This window comes from Fusarium sambucinum, chromosome IV (genome assembly GCF_050947815.1).
Source record: "Fusarium sambucinum isolate potato_lamoka chromosome IV, whole genome shotgun sequence".
Lineage (NCBI taxonomy): Eukaryota > Fungi > Ascomycota > Sordariomycetes > Hypocreales > Nectriaceae > Fusarium > Fusarium sambucinum.
The window spans coordinates 7826084-7848859 of record NC_139291.1 but is presented as its reverse complement, the minus strand read 5'-3'; the positions used below and the strand labels follow the sequence as shown (position 1 = coordinate 7848859).

At 46.8% G+C, this 22776-nt stretch overlaps 8 protein-coding genes across 8 annotated transcripts; 4 read left to right on the top strand and 4 right to left on the bottom strand.

Moving 5' to 3' along the window:
• Nucleotides 1-39: 39 nt before the first annotated feature.
• On the top strand, nt 40-1041 carry FSST1_002536 (cyclin-domain-containing protein; the record flags this gene model as incomplete). Its single annotated transcript, XM_083228537.1, has 1 exon — nt 40-1041. One exon carries the CDS (start codon nt 40-42, stop codon nt 1039-1041), a length of 1002 nt encoding a protein of 333 aa, XP_083092718.1.
• Nucleotides 1042-3723: 2682 nt separating this feature from the next.
• FSST1_002535 (uncharacterized protein) lies at nt 3724-4401 on the top strand (the record flags this gene model as incomplete). Its single annotated transcript, XM_083228536.1, has 3 exons — nt 3724-3729; nt 3779-3844; nt 3898-4401. The coding sequence occupies 3 exons, from the start codon at nt 3724-3726 to the stop codon at nt 4399-4401; spliced, it is 576 nt and encodes a 191-aa protein (XP_083092717.1).
• A 1679-nt stretch (nt 4402-6080) lies between these two features.
• On the top strand, nt 6081-7709 carry FSST1_002534 (peptidase M24, structural domain-containing protein; the record flags this gene model as incomplete). The annotated part of the gene is made up of 6 exons (XM_083228535.1): nt 6081-6123; nt 6174-6943; nt 6990-7253; nt 7306-7470; nt 7518-7604; nt 7653-7709. 6 exons carry the CDS (start codon nt 6081-6083, stop codon nt 7707-7709), a joined length of 1386 nt encoding a protein of 461 aa, XP_083092716.1.
• A 1427-nt stretch (nt 7710-9136) lies between these two features.
• Nucleotides 9137-10114, bottom strand: FSST1_002533 (uncharacterized protein; the record flags this gene model as incomplete). The annotated part of the gene is made up of 1 exon (XM_083228534.1): nt 9137-10114. The coding sequence occupies one exon, from the start codon at nt 10112-10114 to the stop codon at nt 9137-9139; it is 978 nt and encodes a 325-aa protein (XP_083092715.1).
• Nucleotides 10115-13037: 2923 nt separating this feature from the next.
• Nucleotides 13038-15557, bottom strand: FSST1_002532 (OPT oligopeptide transporter protein-domain-containing protein; the record flags this gene model as incomplete). The annotated part of the gene is made up of 1 exon (XM_083228533.1): nt 13038-15557. One exon carries the CDS (start codon nt 15555-15557, stop codon nt 13038-13040), a length of 2520 nt encoding a protein of 839 aa, XP_083092714.1.
• Nucleotides 15558-16777: 1220 nt separating this feature from the next.
• FSST1_002531 (uncharacterized protein) lies at nt 16778-17439 on the bottom strand (the record flags this gene model as incomplete). The annotated part of the gene is made up of 3 exons (XM_083228532.1): nt 16778-16907; nt 16964-17205; nt 17263-17439. The coding sequence occupies 3 exons, from the start codon at nt 17437-17439 to the stop codon at nt 16778-16780; spliced, it is 549 nt and encodes a 182-aa protein (XP_083092713.1).
• Nucleotides 17440-18139: 700 nt separating this feature from the next.
• Nucleotides 18140-20045, bottom strand: FSST1_002530 (ferric reductase family protein; the record flags this gene model as incomplete). Its single annotated transcript, XM_083228531.1, has 2 exons — nt 18140-19853; nt 19900-20045. The coding sequence occupies 2 exons, from the start codon at nt 20043-20045 to the stop codon at nt 18140-18142; spliced, it is 1860 nt and encodes a 619-aa protein (XP_083092712.1).
• A 1389-nt stretch (nt 20046-21434) lies between these two features.
• FSST1_002529 (copper acquisition factor BIM1-like domain-containing protein) lies at nt 21435-22166 on the top strand (the record flags this gene model as incomplete). Its single annotated transcript, XM_083228530.1, has 2 exons — nt 21435-21833; nt 21879-22166. The coding sequence occupies 2 exons, from the start codon at nt 21435-21437 to the stop codon at nt 22164-22166; spliced, it is 687 nt and encodes a 228-aa protein (XP_083092711.1).
• Between the last annotated feature and the right edge of the window lie 610 nt (nt 22167-22776).

The window sequence follows — 22776 nt, the reverse complement described above, 5'->3', positions numbered from 1 at the left end:
CTTGATCAACAATAACAACAAACAACAACATACCAAGCGATGTCTTACCAGACTTTAACGACCGAGGCGCAAGCCGGTACAATTCCTCTGCGACATCCTGATTCCATCATCGATCGACCTCCTCCTCCTCCGGTGCCCTCAACAGATCCCCAATTGATCGCCGACGATACCCCCTCCGCGCCGAAGCCTGCCGATCATGACCTTTTCCAGATGGCGCCGTCAGAAGCACTCGCTTTGTTGATTGCGGGAGTTGAACTTCTTGTTAGGATAACTGGTGATGTTCCTCCGACACCACCTCCAAAGTCTCCTACCGTACCTCACATGAGTGGTATGCAGGCAGAGAAGGAAAATATCGTGCGGTCATACTCGGACAGAAGTTTGACAAGATTAAGGAAACAGGCTGAACTCGAGGCCAAGAGATTGGCTGCGAAAGAGTCCAAGCCTGAATTCAAAGAGCCTGAGGATATTGATGGTGTACAACTGAAGTCTCACCCAGGTCTGATGTCGCCTCCTCCTCAATCAGAGCCATACGTTGTTGTCGGAGCCGATTCTCAGCCGGTAAACCTACAACACAGCGCCATCACGCGCAAGTTTTACAGCAAGAACGAACCTCCCATTACTATCAACCAATACCTGCAACGTCTACACCAATTCTGCCCAATGAGCACCGCGGTATACCTCGCAACGTCTCTGTACATACACCGATTAGCCGTTGAGGAGCGAGCCATTCCCGTTACCCGACGCAACGCCCACCGTTTGGTACTGGCTGGTCTCCGAGTAGCGATGAAGGCTCTTGAAGACTTGTCTTATCCTCATGCCAAGATGTCAAAGGTTGGTGGCGTCAGCGAAGCAGAATTGGCTAGACTGGAGATAAGCTTCTGTTTCCTCGTTGGTTTCGAGCTAGTTGTTGGTGAAAGCCGACTACAGAAACATTACGAGCTACTCAAAGACAAGACATCCCGTTATCGTTTTGATAACGTGGACGTTCCCATATTAACCCTCAAACCGCGACCACGCGGTGCCGTTCAACCAGCAGCATAATTCTGGTATTATTCATCTTACATTTTGGTTTGGGGCATATTACATAGGAGGTGCATGTAATTTCTCTTCTTCTTTTCTAGGACATGCATATTGTTTCACGGCATTTGACTAGTACTGTACTTGTCACATATTTTAGGTCTAGGCGTGGGATGAATGGGCATATACGTCGGAGTTTATGAATTTATACCCAAATTTGACGAGACATGTTTTGAATGCAATGAGATACCCGAGTTTGAACGAATAATGGATTGTCGATCCGCCAAGACAGCTTGACTCGTAAAAATAAGGGTCCTCGTATCTTTACGAAGTTGCAGTGAGACCCGCTTGGATCCATCAATACTTCTGGAATAAGGCGAGTCTGTTTGTTTCCGTGGAGACTTAACAATCGTGAATGAGCTATTTTGAGTCGTGTCTCGACTTGTTTTTGGAATGCTAGTGTATTAGCAATACGAATAACTAGTCGTTGGATTTTATTGACAATAGTCCACTACTCTGCATTTTCTCATATCTACTACACAAATCATCGCTCGTCAAACCATTATTGGCTCTCCCTATAACCTTCGTTTGACAGACAAATCCCAAACTTTTACTTGCACTCCTCAGTCACGTTTGTAATTTGTGACATGGTGATAAATTCCTGACTTAACGAACTTCAACTTGACCAATCATCTGCAATCTCCAATTGAAGTGAACTTTGATCTCTACCATAGCCTCCTTTTCCCTTCCCTCTTTGTACAACACGACAGAAGCACCCGAAGACGTCTGACATCACACGGAATAGTCATTATCTCCAGGAGGCAACTCAAATGTTCATTATTCGATGAACACTTCTGGCCTTAGGCAGTACCTGTAATCGGAAGGAACCCATATGCAAGTATTATACCTAGTAGGTAGGTAGGTAGCTAGATGCCCTGTGTCCTTTGAAGGACGCTCTCAGCGTAAAACAATTTAACAACAACTCTTCCCTCTTTGTGCGTAGACGAGCATGATCGCTAACAAGGTCGGTTCGGTGGAGATGGTCCAGTTTGTGTTTAAATTGTATAGATTATCAGCATAATAGTGATTCTTGTCACAGAAGATGAGATGTGCGCTCAATAATCAGATCAAGACATAAACCTGCATTCTTACACTACAGACAACCATGACAAAACAAGAAATCTATCTGAAGAACTTATAGGATGAACCAAGAAATGTTGAAATCGACAGCCCATTTATTAAATGACATAAACCAGTCACTCTCCCGTGTCCTTAGCAAGTCCATTCTGCGCCATATAACCCTTTGGTATTCCAGTAAAGAATCATGGTGAAATGCAGTTAAGGGCAAGGCAAATAATAACACAAATGTCTGACACCAAGGGAAGCACTTGAACAAAGACTGTTGCTGGATCTTTGACCACTTGTGCAGCCAAGATCGTGGCTCCTCCGGCTGTATACAGCACCATAGGGAAGTATCGTTCTCGCCATCGTGCCGACTGAAAGAGCAGCGACACGCATGTCCAGTGAAGACATACCGCCACGCATATTATGAGTAATAGCGCCTCGCAAGTGAAGGCTGGTTGAAGAGAAGAGGGAAGAAACGATGGCGTTGTAAGGGTTTTGGGATCGCAGGCCTGAAATGAGTTCGGGTTAGATGAGCAGCTGCTTAGTAGTAGGCGACATACCGGAATGTTTCCAAGGCAGGATGAGGGTTTGAAAAGTGTTGGTACGAGAATAAATATTGCCGTTGATGTGCAAGCTCCAGCGATGAGAACGATCTCTCGTATGATGATGTCTCGAGATTTTCGACTACAATTGTCCTGCTTTATAGGCTCATGTCCATGAAATTCAATCTTTGTCGTCGGACAGTAGGTGAGCGCTTCAGCGTGTAGTCTATCACTCGACATCGGGGTAACAATAACAGCGACAAAGAAACGGTCGGGTCAACAGAGACCTTTGCCTAGAATCAATGTACTAGAAAAGTGTAATTCGGATAATTCTTTATGATTGCTTCACCTTTGAGTGTCGTTAAGAAGAGTGAGGTTGGAGGGAATTTGGATGGGGGGTTCCAAGTATAACTCGACATAGCACCCAAGTCCAATAAAAGGCAAACGGCGAACCAGGCAAGCCAAGGCGGATCTGAATATACAAGAAAGACAAAACTGAGTTGACCAACCGCGAGTAGACACGGAGGAGATATAAGCAAGCCACCATTGCGTAAGATACCAAGTTGCCTTATACGTTGGAGTAGTTCGCCCGGTTGACGAGGCCTCTCTCTATATTTCAATTCTCTTCTTTATCAGGGTCAGAAACTACCCCCCTCACAAATATCCCATCAATTGTACCGCCGAGATAAAACACTACCAATCCATGATCCCTTCTTTTCCTGTCGCATCCCCCTCTTCATATGAATTCCAATTACTTTGCTCTAATTCATTCTCTTATCCCTTGCTTTAATAACCTATATCTTTCCAAAAATCTCTTGTTTACTGGACTGTCCGTCCTGTCTAGAAACACAGCCATTCCTCAATTCCGACGCTCTTTCAACAATAAGCCCGTATCATCAGGGTATTGACCAAAGACAATTAGAAAGCTTACAGGGCTTGAGATGAGCCAACCGCTATTCCAATCCAACGCAACCCTCGCGATCCTGGTCCTCATCTTCCGAAGTCAGGAGGAACGCCTTTCGTGGGCTCCCATCGCGACATGTGTGTATGGCAGCTCCCACTTCTAGGACCTTGGCAATCTCTTATAATCATAGGACCCTCTTTCTCTGGATGCTAAGTGGAATCGTCGTTTGCGTCACAAATCGAATGGTTGCTCAGAGGTAAGTTACTATTCGATTAGAATAATAGCTCTGGCTAATTTCTTCGTCTCCAGGTGCTGGATGCAGCTAGCACGCAATGGTCTAATGATCTGGGGCATGTTTATGTTCGGGATTCAGCCATCGCTCCCAGACTCGGGTCTTCTGCTTCCAGTATCCATCACCATGTCAATTCTAGTCAATCAAGCCCGGAATCCACCACTACCTCCTCTTCTCCCATTCTAACTCCGCTAAACCCACTAACTATTGTGTCAAAATCTTTCCAATGGAACGACGAGGACGACACTTCCAGAATGATGCGACAGCCAGAGACTAGACCTATATCCCAGGACCAGCTGGTCGCAGAGGTCAAAGGTATATACGCAGGCTTGGTTATGGTAGAGACCAAGTGCATCGAGGTTGACAAGGCTCAATTATCAGCAGCCAATGCAGATACCAACAGCAAGCTCAATAATGAGCAGTGGCAGGCTCTCATTGCTCTTCATCGCACAGTACTCCATGAACACCATGACTTCTTTCTTGCAAGTCAGCATCCTTCTGATAATTCAGCCCTTCGATGACTAGCGTCCAAGTACGCTATGCCAGCTCGCATGTGGAAACATGGAACCCATTCGTTTCTAGAGCTTCTTCGACATCGACTACCACCATCTCTCGCGCATGAACATCTACTTACTTTCATATACTTGGCCTATCGTATGATGGCCCATCTCTACAAAACAGTACCTGAATTCGCAGACAAATGGGTACGCCATTTAGAAATTCGGAAATGTCGTATAGCCATTGAAGATGATGACATCCGGGACCGCAAGGTCTGGGCCGGAGTTTCCAGACATTGGTACAGTAAGGCATCTGACGCTTTCCCCAACACTGGACGGCTTTATCATCATCTAGCCATTTTTGCCCGACCCAACGCCTTCCAACAACTTTACTATTACAACAAGGCACTCACTGTGCCAAGGCCTTTCAGCAGCGCAAGAGAGAGTATTATGTCCTTATTCGACCCTATTCTCCCCAACAGCCCAACTCGATTAGCCCCAATTGATGCAGCATTTGCCCGCGCTCACGGACTTTTGTTCTCATCCGACAAAAGCGAAAACTTCAACAGTTCAATCCTTTCTCCAATCGAGACTCTGGATGAGAACGGTATAGATCTATATTATTTGGGAGCTTGCTATTCGCCGACCCTTGATGGCTGCGATCAAGCTCCAAGGCCCCTCCCAGAGGATTTCGCGATGAGAGGTCTTCTCTATTGCAAGGAATACTTTCCGACAGATTGGATCGATTCTGATGCAGGGTACCATCTGGACTTTGACCCGTTGATACTGCAACCAGATTCGCTACCTCTTCCCCACCGCATTGACTCAACTTCAGAACAATTCTGGCTGTCTTGCAATTACGGGTACTATTTTACTGCCAAGGTCTTACATTCGGTCTCCGACTATCTTGCTAGATTGGCGTCGATTCAATCTGCAGCCGCACATCGCTATTTCGACGGCTTTCTTAACGCAACCGAGGTTGTGTTTTCGGGTCAGAGAGCTTGCAGGATGAAGCATTTTAGCCATTCATCATTGATGTTTGCAAATGGGCAACGTCAGTAGGCAGAAAGAGGATGATTTATCAATCCTTAAACTGACGAGTCAGCTCAAAGAAAACGTCAAAGTCCTCCTTTATGGACTGATGGCCGAACGATTTAACTATTGGTTCGGCCAATTACCACAGCATGGCGCTGTCACTTTATATCATTTTAAAGAGGTGAGGCTGGGAGGAACTTCTGACCGCTTTGGCAGTTATAGTGTTCCTGTTTGCTGGCTTTGCCTCATAACCTACCTCACCATTGGTCAAATCAAGAAACCTCCTGGGATCCACAGGCTTTGCCGAATTCCATGAGTTGATACGGTTCTTTCTTTTGCGGGATTTGTCTGTACTGGACGGTTATATGTCAGGAGTAGGTAACTGGAAATGTTGAGTTTCTCATATTTCATTGATGGATTAATTGCTCCTCAAATACGTGGATATTATAGCTTTTGAGATAGATTAAAAACTGTTTGACTTCAGCTTCTTCCATTACCCTGCACAGTAGAATGCTTCTCGTATTAGTGCTTACAGAATGCATCACGCGAGCATCGACTCAGTTTCTGCCGCAATTTAACCGTCTACCCCAGCTTTATCGTCAATCGTCACATCATCTCACTCATTCATCAACCAAAAACTCCACAATCGAATCAGCGTTCATGTCGAAATGGGCGCCAAGACATCTGAAGACGATTACAATGGAGGAAATGGTATAAAATCTCATAATTCTCTCTACATGAATCGTGCTTACATGTTCCAGGCCATGGACCTCTCTCATCCAAGCCATCCTCCGCAGGCGGAGAACCAAAAGGTGCTCATTTCGCCCGTGACGGAGATGGTAGTCTCGGAGGCGAAGGGGGTGATGACGACGACGATGATGATGATATCAATGTTACCTCCGGATCGATAATCGCCGAAGGAGCTGCTAAGAAGAAGAAAAAGAGAAAGCCAAAGAAGAAGAAGAAGATTGCTACCCAGCAATCTTCACCTCCCAGGGTTCCCCTGAGTGAGCTCTTTGCAAACAAGGATTATCCCGTTGGTGAACTGCAGAGTTATTCTGATGACTTTAACACGGCTCGTACTACTGCTGAGGAAGTTCGCTACAAGGGTCGTCGACATCTTGAGGACCCTGCTTTTCTGAACGATTATCGCAAAGCTGCTGAAGTCCATCGTCAAGTTCGGCAGTGGACTCAGGAAAATGTCAAGCCTGGACATACTCTCAATGAGATTGCCAATGGTGTTGAGGACGGTGTACGTGCGCTTCTGGGAAACCAGGGAATTGAACCTGGCGACAACATCAAGTCTGGAATGGGCTTTCCGACTGGCCTTTGTCTGAACCATGAAACTGCGCACTACACGCCCAATCCCGGCCAAAAGGACGTTGTTCTCAAGTATGAGGATGTCATGAAGGTTGATTTCGGCGTGCAGATCAATGGATGGATTGTAGACAGTGCGTTTACCATGTCTTTTGATCCGACGTATGATAATCTGCTAGCTGCTGTCAAGGATGCTACGAACAGTGGTATTAAGGTACGCAACAACCATCCCTGACACAGATCTCATCTAATCTATACAGGCCTCTGGAATCGACGTACGTATTTGCGACGTCAGCGCCGAAATCCAAGAAGCAATGGAAAGCTACGAAGTCGAAATCAACGGAAAGACATACCCCGTTAAACCAGTTCGCAACATCTCAGCGCACAACATCAAACACTACCAAATCCACGGCGGAAAGTCGATCCCGTTTATCAAGAACCGGGATCAGACTAAGATGGAGGAGGGAGAGGTGTTTGCTATTGAGACTTTTGGAACGACTGGCACTGGAAAGTTGTACGACGATGTAAGTTTTACCGACTTGTCTGTGATGTTCATTTCTGATATGAGGATTTTAGGTTGGTATTTATGGCTATGGTCTGCAGCATGATGCGCCCAAGAATGTCAAGTTGCCTTTTGCGACTGCGACGAAGTTACACAAGGTTATTCGAGAACAATTCGGGACTATTGTCTTTTGTCGTCGTTACCTTGATCGTCTTGGTCAGGATCGATATCTCGCTGGTGTAAGTATTCACCCTTGACCTTCAAATGAGATACTGACATGGTGTAGTTGAACTCGTTGGTTTCGCATGGAATTCTGGAGGCGTATGAACCGCTTGCAGATATCAAGGGTTCTTACTCTGCGCAGTTTGAGCACGTAAGTTTTGTTTCTGGTTGTATGATGAGTAAATGCTAATTATGGTAGACAATTCTGCTTCGAGAGTCGAACAAGGAGGTTATTAGTCGTGGAAGTGACTACTAAATTGAGAATGTTGCTTTTATCACGAGGGATATGGTTCAACACAAGTTGGGAATGAGTTCAACATTGTTCCTGTTGCATGGGAGTAGTTCCAACACTGCTTCACTTAGCAATGGCTCGGCTTCAACATGCCTGCCTTTATTACTTTACATTCGTATGATGGTCTTTTAGTCTGTCATTATCTATATCAAACATTTTACTCATAAACCTCATCCAACTACCGATATTTTAAGTTGACGTGCATTTATCGGCCATTTCCCAAAGAGTACTCTATTAAACATGCTACTCCAGTGACTCACAATATGTACACACTAAAGACACAAACAAGCAAGACATACATAATCAGAGACAAGACCCCTGCACACATTTCGGTACAAAACTACCCTTTCCCATGGATGCCTTGAGATTCCGGGTGCGACTGTGTCACAGGACCCTTGGACGGGTAATGTCTCGATCGGCACATTTTGAAGCGGGGTTGATTCAATTGAGAAGGGGTGAGGGTGTGAGGGGGGGAATATGTAGGACAATTTAGGCAGACAAGGCAATCAAAAGGAATTTGCAACTCATTAATCCTAATTGTGGCAGATAAGAAATAGTTAGGACTTTGATCACCATCTACCTCGGTACTTCTAAATTATTGTAATTTCCATAATGCCCATCTTGCATTAACAACGCCGTGATTCTGCATCCTCATAAACAACTTCTCGTATCCAAGACATTCACCCTCAAATGAAGCTCTACCAAAGTCCCAAACCGACCCCATCTTTCGAATCATGGTGTTTTTCTTCTCCACCCCCACCCTGGGATAAGGACTTTGGTTCCAATTATCCCTGTTCTTAATGCATGTAGTAGATCGATCACCTTTTTACACTTTTATTACCGGGACCGGAGTTTGCTTTGTGGTTCGCTTTGACAGGTGTGGGTTTGGATGTTTTGGTGTGCAGTCTTTACACTTACATCATGAGACATGGCGATATTTTCTTTTTCTTTCGATTGTGTCTTTTTGGTACCTGCTTTAGTTACACCATCAAGCCAAGTCATGAGATATGGAGTTGTGTTGACGTCTTTTTGATGGTAACACTTGACTGTGTATTCCCAAGACTTAACTCTACGATGCATACTTGTATCACTGATTCGCTGAAAATAACTAAAAGTTGATAACAAAATCCAATCCGGATTCCTTTTTTTTTTGTCTTGTTTTGTGTCTTGCATCTAGCTAGTGTCCTGTAGTCCTGGCTTGCTTTCGCCGTACTGTTATCCAATATAATTCCCAAAAAGTATACAAAGAGTAGTTGTTCCCTTAAGTCTAATCCAAATCTCAAAAATAAATGTCAAATCGCTAAACTTCCCATTCGCTTAAACAAAAGAAATAATCCCATATAGTAGAAACAGATGATACAAGACAAAAAGAAAAGAAACAAATTCATCGCTTATTCATAGCGGTACACTGGCTCGTAGATTTCTGTTGGTCGTCTGCTTCCAGATCCAATTGTGAGGCGTCGCTTGGGTTGCATGCGCTCACGAAGACGCTCGCGTTGAGCTTCCTCTTCCTTCTTCTCCTCGCGGCGGGCAATGCGACGAGCCTTGTCATCGCGGCGCTCCTCTTCAAAGCTCAGGCGTCTCAGCTGATCAACTGGGATCTCGACTGAGGGACGCTTGTAGGTGGATGAGCGTCTGGGAGCGGAAGGAGCAAGGGCAACGGGGCGTTCGTTGATGGCCTTGTTGGCTTCGGCGATGCGCTTCTGGAGAACCTTCTCCTTCTCTTGCTGTCGCTTGTCCTCTCGGCGACGGCGGCGCTCATCGTCGTCGGAGTGGCGGCTCTCCTTGGAGTGGTGACGGTGGTGCTTGGAGTGGTGGTGGTTGTCGACGACTTCGATCTGGACACGGCGCTCAGGCTGGAGAGTTCGCTCATCGACAATGACGGGCTTTCGGTTGTAGGGGTCCCTTGAAGAGTCGACCATGTAGGTGTTTGCGTTGGGTGAAGTGGGAGCAGTGTGAGGAGCGGACCATTGTTGAGGAGGAGTGCGAGGGCTGTCAACCAAGACAATGCGCTCCTGCTGGTGTCGAGATCCTCGACGCTTGTGGTTCAGGTCGAGGACCTTTTGGCCGTTGATGTAGACTCCTGAAGAACGATCCTTCTTGCTGTTGGAGCTAGAGTAAGATCGGTCTGACTCGTCTCCTGAGCGGTATGATCCCGAAGGTGTCGAAGGCTGGGGAGTAGGAGGCAGTTGTGAGGCATAGTATGGAGCAGAAGCATCATAAGCAGAAACGTATTGGTGAGGGTGCTCAAAGAGATAGTTGGCAGAGCAGACCTGACCATGGCGAGAGTTTGAGCAAAGAGCGGGTTGAGAGTATTGCTCTCGACGTCCGTCAGGGTGGACGTATGTGTAGATGTTTGTGGTGCACATTGTGTCGGTGCTGTGTTGTTGAAGACGCTGATTGCGATCCTCTTGGATGATTATCGGAGGAAGATTGTAGTTTCTTTGACGATGCTCAAGTAGTGAAGCTGTGTTGGAGTTGCGACGACGATTGTTGTAGATGATGTTGTCAATAACAAGTGGTGATTGTTGGGATGACAGCTTGATAGTGGATAAAGGTAGAGACTTTATAGTGATTGTTGATTGAGATGAATTGAGTTGTTTGTTTGGTTGTTGAGAAGTGCAGGTGGTGGAGGTTATATAGAAATCCGGGATGATGGGTGGCAGTGAGGGAGGAAGAGTACCGAGTGTGTAAGCCAGGTAGTACTAGTAAATGACTTGCTTTAGTGTGATTTGGACTAAAGTAGTACAGTGAAATAAACTGTAAAAATGAAGATGTTGATGCCTGTTTGTGGTTCGCAAATGGATCGCTATATACATTCCCATCACTTACCTGCGGTATGTACTAAGGTAGTGGTGGTGTTCCCTCCCTGAGGCTTCGCTTCAAGGCAGCCTTGGTGGGCGAAAGTGGAGAACAGCCGTTTCTGCCTACCGTCCGGCCACTAACAAACCCCTGCAGTATGACCCTGTACAGACCCACGAACCTGCCCATGCCGATGACTCCCCAGGGCACTCTCTCAGCCACTGGCCTAGATACTCTAGTCTGAATACCATCACATCGTTTGGTTTCATGAATTGAGGCTCAGTAACTAATTCTTTAGTTTATGATCAGATCGAAGAAAAATACTGGGGAGGGACGGGTATCGAAATGAGGTCACGGTCAATTAATGATACAATTAATTGTCAGTGCCTAATCTAGGACTACAGGTCTACAACGCGCGGCCATGGTTGAAACAGAACAAAAGTAGTACAAATCCTTTCCCTCGGTGAGCGCTATCGGTTCTGTAGACAAAGTCTTTTTGCTATCATGGGATCCATTACATCCTCGGGCATTGAGTCATCAAGGACTGTGTCCCCTCGATTAGCGCTAGCCTTGTGGCCTCGATCCAGGACTTGATCTAACCAACAAGAACAAAGTACTAAATGACCTGCATTCGTTACAAGGCCTGACTCAACTTGTCAGTAGGTCTACAGAGTAGTAGGTACTCAGGTACTGAACTGTAGAGGGTCCCAGGCAGTGCAATCGAGGCTTGGTTGGATCCACTTCGAAATCGACTCTAGTCTTACATCCTCAGCCTTAGAACAAGCTAGGATAATTCTTCAGCATGGTTTCATTTCTACTTCAGCCTCGCATTAATTAATTGCATTTTTTATCTCTGATCATCTTCAAGGATCGATTGGATGCCTCTTCCTTCTTGTCTTACTGGCATGCATCGTCCCGAAGCGGGAGCTAGTTTTTGATGCGCATCGCACAGGTACAGAACCAACTTGTGTAAATGAGTACATATGAACATCTTCTCTAAACCCCGTAACTAAAAAGCTTTGACTGTGAATCACTGTAGATTACTAAGGGCGCGCCCTCGTCATGTCAAATATAAACTCTCTTGGCAATTGCGCATTATCGCGTTACACAATACTCTGTATTACAGATTAAATGAATATTGCGGATACATTTTAGAAACCACATGAAACGTCTAAAAACCAAAGATCCAAATTCTTTGTTGTTCTAGTCCACTCCAGGACTATGAAGTCGAGTACCTCCATTTACAAAGTCTTGCCTTGCCAGCTCAATACGGCACAGTAGTCGTCGCCTTGCAAGGTAACCCTCCATTGGTTCATGATTACCGTTTCTAGAGGTACATGCATCCATAAAATAAGGATCTGAATGCCTGTCGGTATGGACCGATAAAACTTTCGTCCTCTCCGATGGAACTCCGTGTCTGTTCAGTCCGACGGCCCCCAACGGCCCCCAAGCAAGGGTCTGATTACCTCTCTGGCTGCCTCTTTATTTGAACCAATAGACTAAATTTATCTTGCAAATTACAAACCATCATAGAGCCTTGTGCAAAGTCGAAATTTTCTGTGTTTCGTAATCATCGTCATGACAAATCTGCAGATATGCATTTGGTGTTGAACAAGACAGAGAAGAAAAAAGGCAACACGGGCCAAAACTCTTTGACCATGTAGACAGACAAAAAAGGAATAGTGTCTTCCAGCCCTGTAAGGCAGAACCTTGACCTTGACCTTGATCCCAGTTACTAGTTCCCTTTCTCTCGACACTGCCTCCTCCACAGTAGAGCTACAGCAAAAGTAGGCGCAGCAGCTGCTGTATAATCCGAGACTGATAATACCTCATTACCCTACTCAACACCATCGTCATCATTTTCTGTTTACTCTAACATCTATTTTGAACATCGTAAAAATATTTCTATCGGCTGCCTCTTTTTACCATTTCGGAAAACTCACAACTCTGTCGCCTACTTTCGATCCATTGCACCTTTCGATAGCCCACCCACGAGTTCAGGTCTCTAGCGAATACTGTCACATCGTTTCATATTAGGTCGATTTTATGGGCTGGCTGAAATACCACTCCCTCGGACGAGACAAGCGCTGTCAAACCCTATCGCAAACGACTCCAGGGTATGCGCTTTGGCATTTTTCTTCAACACCAAGCGGCCGGCCGCATATAAACGACCACGCGGCTATCAGAGTTTATTTCTATCTAGTTGCCTATTCTTGGCCCCCATAGGACTTGAAATATGATTGGTGATTTGCCTCGATGTTGGCTCTAGGTGTTGCTATACATAGCTGTAACTCACTGGCGATCCCAAGTGCTATACATATCTCACAAGTGGCAAAGTGTTGACTACATGTTTCATCACCCGCGCGCGGCTGAACATCAAACCGAAGACAATACCCTTTTTGGAATATGTATGGGGGCGAGTGTTGACGCGCGGAGTTACTGATACTAATTCAGGCGTGCATGTTACTATTCTGAACCAATACAGACCACTTACACCTTCCAGTCAAATCCAATGTCAAAGTAACCCTTCTCAGGTACCTGCAACCTCGAACACCTAACAATCTTTCCATCATCTCCAACCAAACCATGCCTATCAACACCCTGCTCATGGATCCTATTCCCCCACCAGTCCAACACAACACCCGTGTGCTGCACAGCAAAGTACATGATGGCCCCTGAGATACCAATAGCCGCGCTGAGCGAACTCGTCAGCACGTACGCGTACTTCTCCCACCACGCAGTGTATCGCCTTTTAATAAAAAAGTTGAATACGAATGCTAGGACTACCGTGCCCTGCATGTAGCTCCAGTTGAAAGGCGCCCAGGCCATCGGTCCTGCGAAGAGGATAGGTGCGTTGACGTTACGCCAGAATGAGTTGGGCCAGCGCTTGGCGATGAAGTATGCTACGATGGGGAATGTGATACCTATGGGGATGGTGTATGTGAGGGCGCGGTATGGGCCTTGGGTTCCGAAGAGGCGGCGTGGACCGACGACGCCCCATATGACGGAGGACATGAAATAGGAATGTGTGCGAGGGCAGGTGAAGCGGTCTTTTTGGTGTAACTGACATACATCTTCGACGTTGCGAAGAAGCCAGTGATTCACACCTAAGCCAATAAACCCAGCTAAAAAGGTTGCGTAAACCTGTGCAGCAAAGGCCCATCGGGGAGGAATCTTGGCATAATGCGCAAGTTTGAGATCACATGAAAAGTTCAACGACTGATGCGTAGACATGTAACTAAACATGTTGAAGATCATGTTTGGTATAGGTCGTCCTTCCAATACATGACCCCCAATTACCATGGCAAGAATACCTGTTGAGAGCTCCATATTTGTAACAGCAAGGAGCATGCCAATAGGAACCTGCAGCGTGACGGTGAAGAGTACGGCTAGAATGATTCCCCATATTGGCATGCCGGTTGGCCACACGCTGACAGAGATGCAGGCGAGGGTAAAAGACGTAACGAGGATGACAAGGTACCACCAGTGAGGACATTCAGGATACGCAGCCATGAGACGATTGTGCACATCGTCAAACTCGTCATCCCTTGATTTTCTCTTCCAAGAGGCTCGTATACCATTCATGATATCCTTGCGATGCCAGAGAAACATGTGTACAGGCGTGGCAACATATATCATAAAGGCAGCCGCATACTTGGTCACTTGGGTAGACGTCACGAGGGGGACACTGTACTCGTGGTACGCCGTCTGGTTGAGTGTAAAGTTGGGCAGTAATATGTGAGACACATTGTATCGACTGCCCGAGTTGTCGTAAACAAGGTTGCTGTTGATGGGGAAATAAGCCGCGTCCCACACGTTGTTGAAGTAGAGCAATGGCGCAACTATGATGCCGATGATGGCCATGCCACTTGCGTAGTTCATGAGTGTGAAGAAGGGAGTGACGATAGGATCGCCGAGGTATGTCGCAATGTTCCAGTCCAGAGTGGGTAGGGGGTTGAAACCGAGACCGCAGGTAGATCCGGCGATGAGGGCGAGAGTGACGTTGCGTGGTGATATCCACGTAGGCCAGTTGAACAAACCCAAAGCCTTGAAGAGGAAATTGGGGATCCAGAAGTATACAAACATGGAGGCAAAGCAGATCAAAAAGAACTTGTATCGCGTCATCTTCCAGCCGTTTGCTGCTTCTTCTCTGTTTCCGTTGTCTTTGTACAAAGCTTTGGTAAGTGCAATGTTTGCTAGCGATCTTGGCCACAGCATCGATGATGGGTATACGAGGAACCGACGAGCCAGACCTGCACATCCATATCCAAGGAATTGGGTGGACAGCAGAGTCATGACCTGCCAGGGGATGCTGTTTGATAGAACCTTTTCACCGTAAAAAGTGTCTAGTTTCAATACTTGGATGATGGAAACGACATATGCGCCAACCGCACCACCGCCAAAAGACACATTTGCCATGATAGCAATCAAGACATGTTCTTTCTGACTAAAAGGTCCCGGATTGAGAGAGAACTCCCAAGAGAATATGCAAAACTTTTTCGTCGGAAGGATTTTTGCCAACAGCATACCCAAAGGCATGGACAATAATTGTACCATGTATGTCGACAGACTAATAGCCGGCATTCGAAGGGAGAAGAATTGTTCAATCGACGTCCCTAGAAGCACGAATATTGTTCCCAGAAAGAACGCTCTGAATGTTCCCACAGGTAGCGTCGGATCGTCTGTATTCTCGACGACGGCTCGAACTTCCGGGTAGATGGAATTATTGACAATTAGATCCCTCTGGGCTTGGAACTCGGCATAAATGCCATGAGCTACTTCTTCATCCTGTTGCTCGCCATTTTTATTCTCGAGATAGCTTCTCGCCCGTTGGAGGATGTTGTCGGGGAAGTTCTGGTCATGTTCGTGCTGTTCGAGGAGCGTTGCGAGTTTATCCGCCAGGCTCTCTTTGACCATGTCATCGTTTGGGCCATGGGACATCTCTTCCATAAGAATGGCGTCCGCATCGTCGGATGGGACTTCGATCGGTTTTCCCGTTTGCGAACTCATCGTGAAGTCAATTCGTTGGTTGCTGGATGATCGTCAATCTCTCGAAACGGGGTATTAGGAAGTATTTGGACGAAGCTTCGCTGAGGGGAACAGCGAGAAAGAAATAAGCAATTAGAATTGCCATGGCGCCATAAAATGATCATGATGAACTCTATACTTGTCATGATCACCAAGCAATTGGTCTCCTGAGTACATTGGCAAAGTCTATACATCACGCCGGACAGTCTTGTCCGGGAGACTTTGGAACCCCAAGCCATGAACATAAACGTGAACCGCTTGGGCGTAGTCATGATCCAGGAACTTGTCACATGAGCAATAGAGACACAATGTCGAATGATAGGTAGTAAGTGTTGGTATTCGGTATCTAACCAGAAAAGCGGTAAGAGCTGAACAAACCGACTAAGTCTGTAATATTCTGTATGCCATGTCCTTGAAAGCCGGTCAATATTCCGGCACCTGGATATGGGTTTTGCGCGGTAACGCAACTGAACGAGACGACGGCGAGTGTCCCAAGCAGAGTTCTCTTTTCTCCTTAACAATTTCTCCTCCTGGAATCGGGTTGCCTGGAGCTGATGTGTCGAGATTATCCAATCCACAGCAGAGAAAGTCGGGACTGCCTTCTCCGTAAAAGTTGCCATATTATCCATGGAGACAATTTCCCCTATCGCTTCAGTCTAGCGAAACTCTTTCAAAACGAAAACATCGTCTTTCTGAGAAATTCTTCATTCCATCAACCATCCAGCTTGAGACCTCCAATACCCATTTTGTTCGGAAAGGTTGTGAGAGACTCTGACCATCCAAGGGAGTCATCCGTGTATAACCGAGTGCTGCCCTCATCCGAGATCAACCAGGCCAATCAGTTACTGTTGATAAGTAACCCAAAACTCAATCTCCAGGTCGTTTCGATGTGGCGATGTAATATCCGGAGCGGAGCAAAGTGGTTCGCGGTAATGGTATGTTGATGGCCAGACTTTGGCCATTGAGACGTAAGTAAAATTGTTGCCAGGCCAGTAGGAGTGTCGTGATTAATGAGATTGGTGACGCCAACAAAAGTTCCGCCTCCGATGGTAAATAAAAATTCGTAGTCGTCGGCAATGTCTATCGAAAGAGGTCCAACTCCAAAAACTCAATGCGCCGTCTGATGAATGCATGTCGTAAATCAAGTTAGTCTTCCCCATCCAAGCAATCGTAATGTAATGTAATGCAAATGTCGCTCTTTTTCACAAAATTCCCATCTGGTGCCAGGGATCATTTCGGCCTCCTCGCCGTCTCTGTCGACTCTGTGCTGCGCGTCTGGCATCACCAGTACAATCAACACAGCCCCAGACTGCAAAGACTAATCTCCAGCCACTGTATCATCATTGTTAGTAACATGAGTCTCGACGTGTGAGGAGTATGAAACCTACACCACCGCGATTAATGCCCAGAGTGCAGCCATAAGCCACAGTTCTTGCCTCCTCTGGCCGGGCTTCTTGTCGGAGGAGATGCTGATGTTGGATACCCACATCATTATGATGCCACCAACACAGAGCGCCAGCGCGAATAAGTCGTGGAGAACTTTTCTTGAAGTGACTAATCTGGGGACTGAGAATGAGGTGTCTGTCACCGCTAGAATCTCCCAGCTGTCGTTGAGCATTGCGATTGCGCACTACAGCGCGTCAGCCTCGTGTAACCTAGAGGGTTTAAGATCAGAGTATCAACTTACGCCGACAGCACCCGCGATAATGACTTGACTTTTGGATGACCATTCTTTGCAGACGTATGCAAGGAGGAGCATAGCGGCGAGGCTGGTGATCCAAGCGACTAACCTCACTCCTGCTTGAACCAGGGCATAAGGCCTTGAAGGCCGCGCCTGGTAGTGGTACCGACGCCTCGAAGGCATGGTGGAGAGACAAAATCTCAGAGATGAAGCATGAGAAACAGGAAACAGAGATGAAAGCAAAAAGTCAGTCGGAGAGTTGTCGATGAGCGGGATGAAGCAAACAAAAAAAGAGGTAGCCTGGTTAACAATGGAGAGTAGGAATTGATGAAAAGAAGTGGAGGGAATGGAGATTCGGGGACTCAAGGGCTGGTGCAGCCAATTAGAGAGTGCCGGACTAGCCGTGGTCAGTGTAGTGCAAGGGAACTAGGGGTTGGCGAGCCGCTGGGGGGGAACTAGGTGGAGGATCAGTTCGAGACTTGACTCGACTTTTGGAGTTGCATTCCGATATGGTTAGTTTGGAATGGAGGAGATGTTAAGAAAGAAAAGTGGCAATTCAGGAGAAAGATGCATAACAAGCAGTTTCAGGGCCCGCCCATTGTTTGGGTTTGGCCCCCCTGTTACCGTTGCTGTGGCACACTACTGGGTGGCAGAAAAATTGACCCTTGGAAGCACAAGGGACGAAATTAGTAAATCACTTTATGCTCTTTAGACTGTGGCTCTTGGACTACTTATTTTTATACTCTAAAGCTTAGGAGGCCATTTTTTCTGCTACCCACTAGGCACAGTACACTCTAGCCACCATCACCTCCAAAGGAATGACATGACCCCTGTTCTTCTTCACTCATTATGGTCTCAATCATCGTCATTATTGTTTAATATCCTAGAACGAATACTCCTCCACGTAAAGATATATCCCCTGCGCACCTGTTCCTTTATGTACTGCTCGCTCATCACTCAAACGGCCAACACAATTCCTCGTCCGCGCCACAATCTCACGACCACCACAAACAACAACCCCTGTCTCCCCCCAAGCTTGCTCTGCTGGCTCTCGAATCATGGCCTCGATGTCTGGGCGGCACGTGTATTCCCGAACAAGCTCTGGCACAGAGATGGACTTTTCCGCGCGACACGGTGAATCGCTCAGACACCCTTTCTCGTCTGTGCCACTACCGCAACAGCATCCTGTAGATCCTTTGACGGGTTGGATGTCGTCAGAGTCGCTCGATCTTGACGATTCTGATTCAGGCTGAGAAACGAAAATTGGGCCTTGGTTGTTGGACCCTGTTACTGCGATGTGGATGCTGACCGCGATGCCTTTTGCGCGTACCATTCGACCAGCTTCTTCGGCTCTTTCGACGTAATATTTTATTTCTTGCGCTGTTCTTGCTGTGAGAACGACTTCGACTCTCCGTGTGCAATTAGCTTTTTGCGCGGCCGCGATACTCTCGAGAATGGGAACGACAAAACTCGCTCCAGTCGACGCTCCGATCAGTACCAGCGTCTCGTAAATGTCCCACTGCGGGGGAACACCATACGGTCCTGATACGAAGCCTGTAAGCTCAGAAGCTGCGTTCTTTGTCGCATACTCGTGGATACGCTTGGAGAATCCAGCGTGTGCGCGTACGACGAGCTGTATACTGTTGCAGCAACATGTTCCCTCGAGTTTGTGCGCACAAGCAATTGTATACGGATGCGCTTCGAATAGACCAAGACGTGGAAGCCAGAGATAAATGTGCTGTCCAGCCTTCCACTTGAAGTGCACGTCCTTGATGGTGATTACGGTAGTCGCTGGTCCAACAACTCGAGCAGCCACACGATGTCCGAGATGCTTCATTCCTTGGCATGCTGTTCCTTGGGGCCGTAGACGAACATTCTGCCACAAGAGGAGCACCCATCTCATGGCGCGATCGAAAACAAGAAACGAAATACTCATCCACAAAAGCCAACGGGCATTGGCAGGAATATGCTTGTGGAGCAACCACAGCATAACAATACTGGTGACAACATGCTGGGCCACCCACACTTCATACGAAAGTCTGCGAATAGGCACGATACCAGTTACAACGTTCCAGAGAAGAATGGCCCATGCTGCCAGTCCATACTTGACCAGAGGCATGATCTCAAGGGCGTATTCCAGGAACTCAGCACGTACCCACATGGTCCAGAAATGGAATCCATGGACCGTCGCAGTAACAAACATTGTGCGCGCAACCCATCGATGTAACCAGTTGAGCCTTTCGTGGCTGGTACCTGCGAGGAATCCAATAACGTTGACTTTTGTCGATAATAGGTAGACCAGGGGAAACTGCATCAGAGTGACCCATGCGTTGCGATAACCGATACGTTCCCAGTAATACACGTCGTTCTTTGCTACTTGCCAGCTCATCATGTAAACGACAACGACCCAGTAGCATGCTAGAATAATGATTCGGCCGAGAGGTAGTGGTGTAGCCCATTGAAAGCCTTTGGTGGTGATGTAGTATTGCGGGTGGCCCATTTCTCGAAAGGTGGCTGTTGCTGTCGCCCATGCTTGACTTGGGATTCCTCTTGGTCGGGTTGGATGGTCTATTGCTGGATCGCGACATGCTTTTAATCTTTGCGGCGTTAGTTGAGAGGGTGGTGAGTTTATGATTGTGTTACCTTTGCTGAGCTTCTAGATGGTTGATGCCGCGGATGACGACAAGTGCGCCCACGACACCAGCGATGATATACCAATATGCACGAGCAAAGGCATAATTGACTTCCATCCGCAGGCCGGGATCATGATGCATGTGGTCCATGTCCATGATGAATATGATACGCCTCGGGCGTTAAGAAATGTGGTTTAGGTTAGTTCAGAGGGGCGACGGCCAGCGTCGTGAAGAGACTTGATGTTTCTGGTCCAGCCTCTTAAATCTCAGTCAAGATGATGGTCTGGTCTGTTCAAAAGATCATGATGTCGTATACAAACAGAGCTCTGTCGATAAAGCAACTGCGGTTCACTGAGAGACGATTGAGGCACAGTGGTGAGAATAATTGAGCAAGTTGATATAATACTGAAGACTTGGCGATTTGGTAATGAGGAATGCCAAGGTATTAGGATCAAAGGGTGATTAGAAGGTTAGATGCCAAATTGAAGAAAAAGAATCGATGTGGATGATAAGAGAGAAAGTCAGAGTCAAGTTGAACCCCGCGGATCAAGACCCAGGATGAAGGATGAATTACTGTAAGCCACCCACACCAGGAATAGTGACTAACTGATTTATACGGGCGTACATGGGATATCCCATTTAGTCAAGTTGATAGCATGTAAGAGATACGATATAGTCTCAAGCCACAAATCATGTCTAATCGTGCCTTGTAAACTCTCAAGGTATCGTCTAATTTATTCCGTTTTATCCGTTTGATGCCGTGTATCCGTTACAGCGCAAGATCATGTAACAAATGCCTCTATGAGTTTGTTTAAGAGTCACTATTTAGTGATAGCTTCTGATAGAGTAAAAACTCGCTCACTTATAAGAGAAATAACTTGCTCAAATAACCTCAGGGCCCGTGCACGATGATATCTGATTGGATAACTCTACTGGACCCTGGTTTTTGTTCTAGACTTTTGGGGTAAATGTGCTCTCTTCGGCGGGCGTCTCCGCCACTCACTTACATGGACATTATTTGGTGATGGACACTTGTACTGGTGAAACCGGGTTCAATGCTGTGAATTGATTGCAGAATATATAGACATCTAACTCTAGGTCAATTTCAGAGAGTACTGCATGGAATAGCTTCAGACTAGTAACATGGCTTGCATTGGCTTGATTGTCCATCATGGGAACACAGAGCCTCAATGACGTAGCAATCATGATGAAAGTTGAGGTTGTACAAGAATATGTATCATCTACAGCAAAGAATTGTCTGTAAGAATACAATTCTATCCATTACATGAAACTCTTCAAGTCGAGAAATTACATTAAGAGCTCTCAGTCTTGAGGTCTCAGAGCATACAGAGTGAGCACCCGAGGTACTTGCCTACATATAGCAACCTCCACCCCAGACTAGAAGGAAAGTAGTTCAGCCTCTCCCTCCTTCCCTTGCCGGTATCCGCCTGCTACAAAAGCCTTCAACTGCCCACCACCTAAGCTGACTCTGCCATACCATACCTTCCGACTCCAATTCTCTCTCTCTCTCTTACATTTCTCACAATGCGCTCCTCTCTCCTCCTCTCAGCAGCTGCCCTTTGCGGTCTGTCCCTCGCCCACTTCGAAGTCAGATATCCTGACACAATCGGCTTCAAAGACGAGGACGAAGACAAGTCCCCATGTGGTGGTTTCACCCCCGACCTTTCCAAAGATAAACTCGTCGATTTCCACGTCGGAGGCGAAGCCATTGCTCTTCGCTCTACTCACCAACAAGGCAACTGGCTTTTCAGAGTTACTCTTGATGAAGAGGCCTCAGGCGGTTGGGAACAAGTCTTCCCTATCGTTCAACAAAGTGGCCTCGGTGATTTCTGTCAACCCCAGGTCACAATTCCCGAGAAATACGTCGGCAAGAAGGGTTGGGTGAATGTTGTGTCTTCAGCAGTTGATGGTCTTCTCTACCAGGTAAGTGTCTACCCTACAAACCATAAACATGGCTAATCATATTAGTGCATTGCTGCCAATTTTGTCAAGGGCAAGGCCGATGCGCCTAGCGAGTGTAAGAATGCATCTTCGGTCAAAGCATATTTCACCGACGACGACAAACTTTCTGCCCTCGTGGATGGCGGATCCAAATCGGAGGAGTCTTCAACTGGTACGGCCACAAACACTGGCTCAGCGGCGTCTTCTACGGAAACTAAAGATTCGGGTGCGGCGCCGCAATCTTGGTCAGCCAACGGCGTTGGCATGATTACCGTGTTGTCCATGGCATTCGTTGGAGGCGCTTTGTTTATTTAGATGCAACTGGAGATTGATTATTTGCACTGTTGAATATCACACTGAGAGAGTTTCCGTTCATGATGAGATGAAAATACGACGTGTCTGGGGCATCTCACTCACTGCGCCGCCTTACCGCAGATGGTGGCCATTGCCCTCATTTCATGGGATCATATCCTACCTCGTCGCAACAATTAGTAACATGCCATCATACCATGAAACCAAAGTACCAAACCCCATCCGGTCATGATCCACGCTCAACAACGACTCTTCCCCACAAGATCTACACAGCACCTCATTGGACATTCAACATTTTGCTGGGGTCTGATTTAAAGGCCGAGCGAAACAAAAAGATTCACCGCTAGCAAGTTCCTCACTTCTCACTCACTACCACTCTCTCTCAGTTCATCAATTGATACCCTATCGCACAAATGTACTCGTCGTTTATCTGATTGATTAGATGCTGTGAGCCAATGGCTAGTTATTCATCATTCTTTGTGTTTGTTTTGCACGCGCCACGAATAGAGTTTTATGTGTGAATCGCCCAGCCCCGATATTACAAGCATCATTTGTATGTGCCGCGTTTTCCGTTTATATGTTCATGTCTGTCTGTTTGTATCGACTCGTTTTC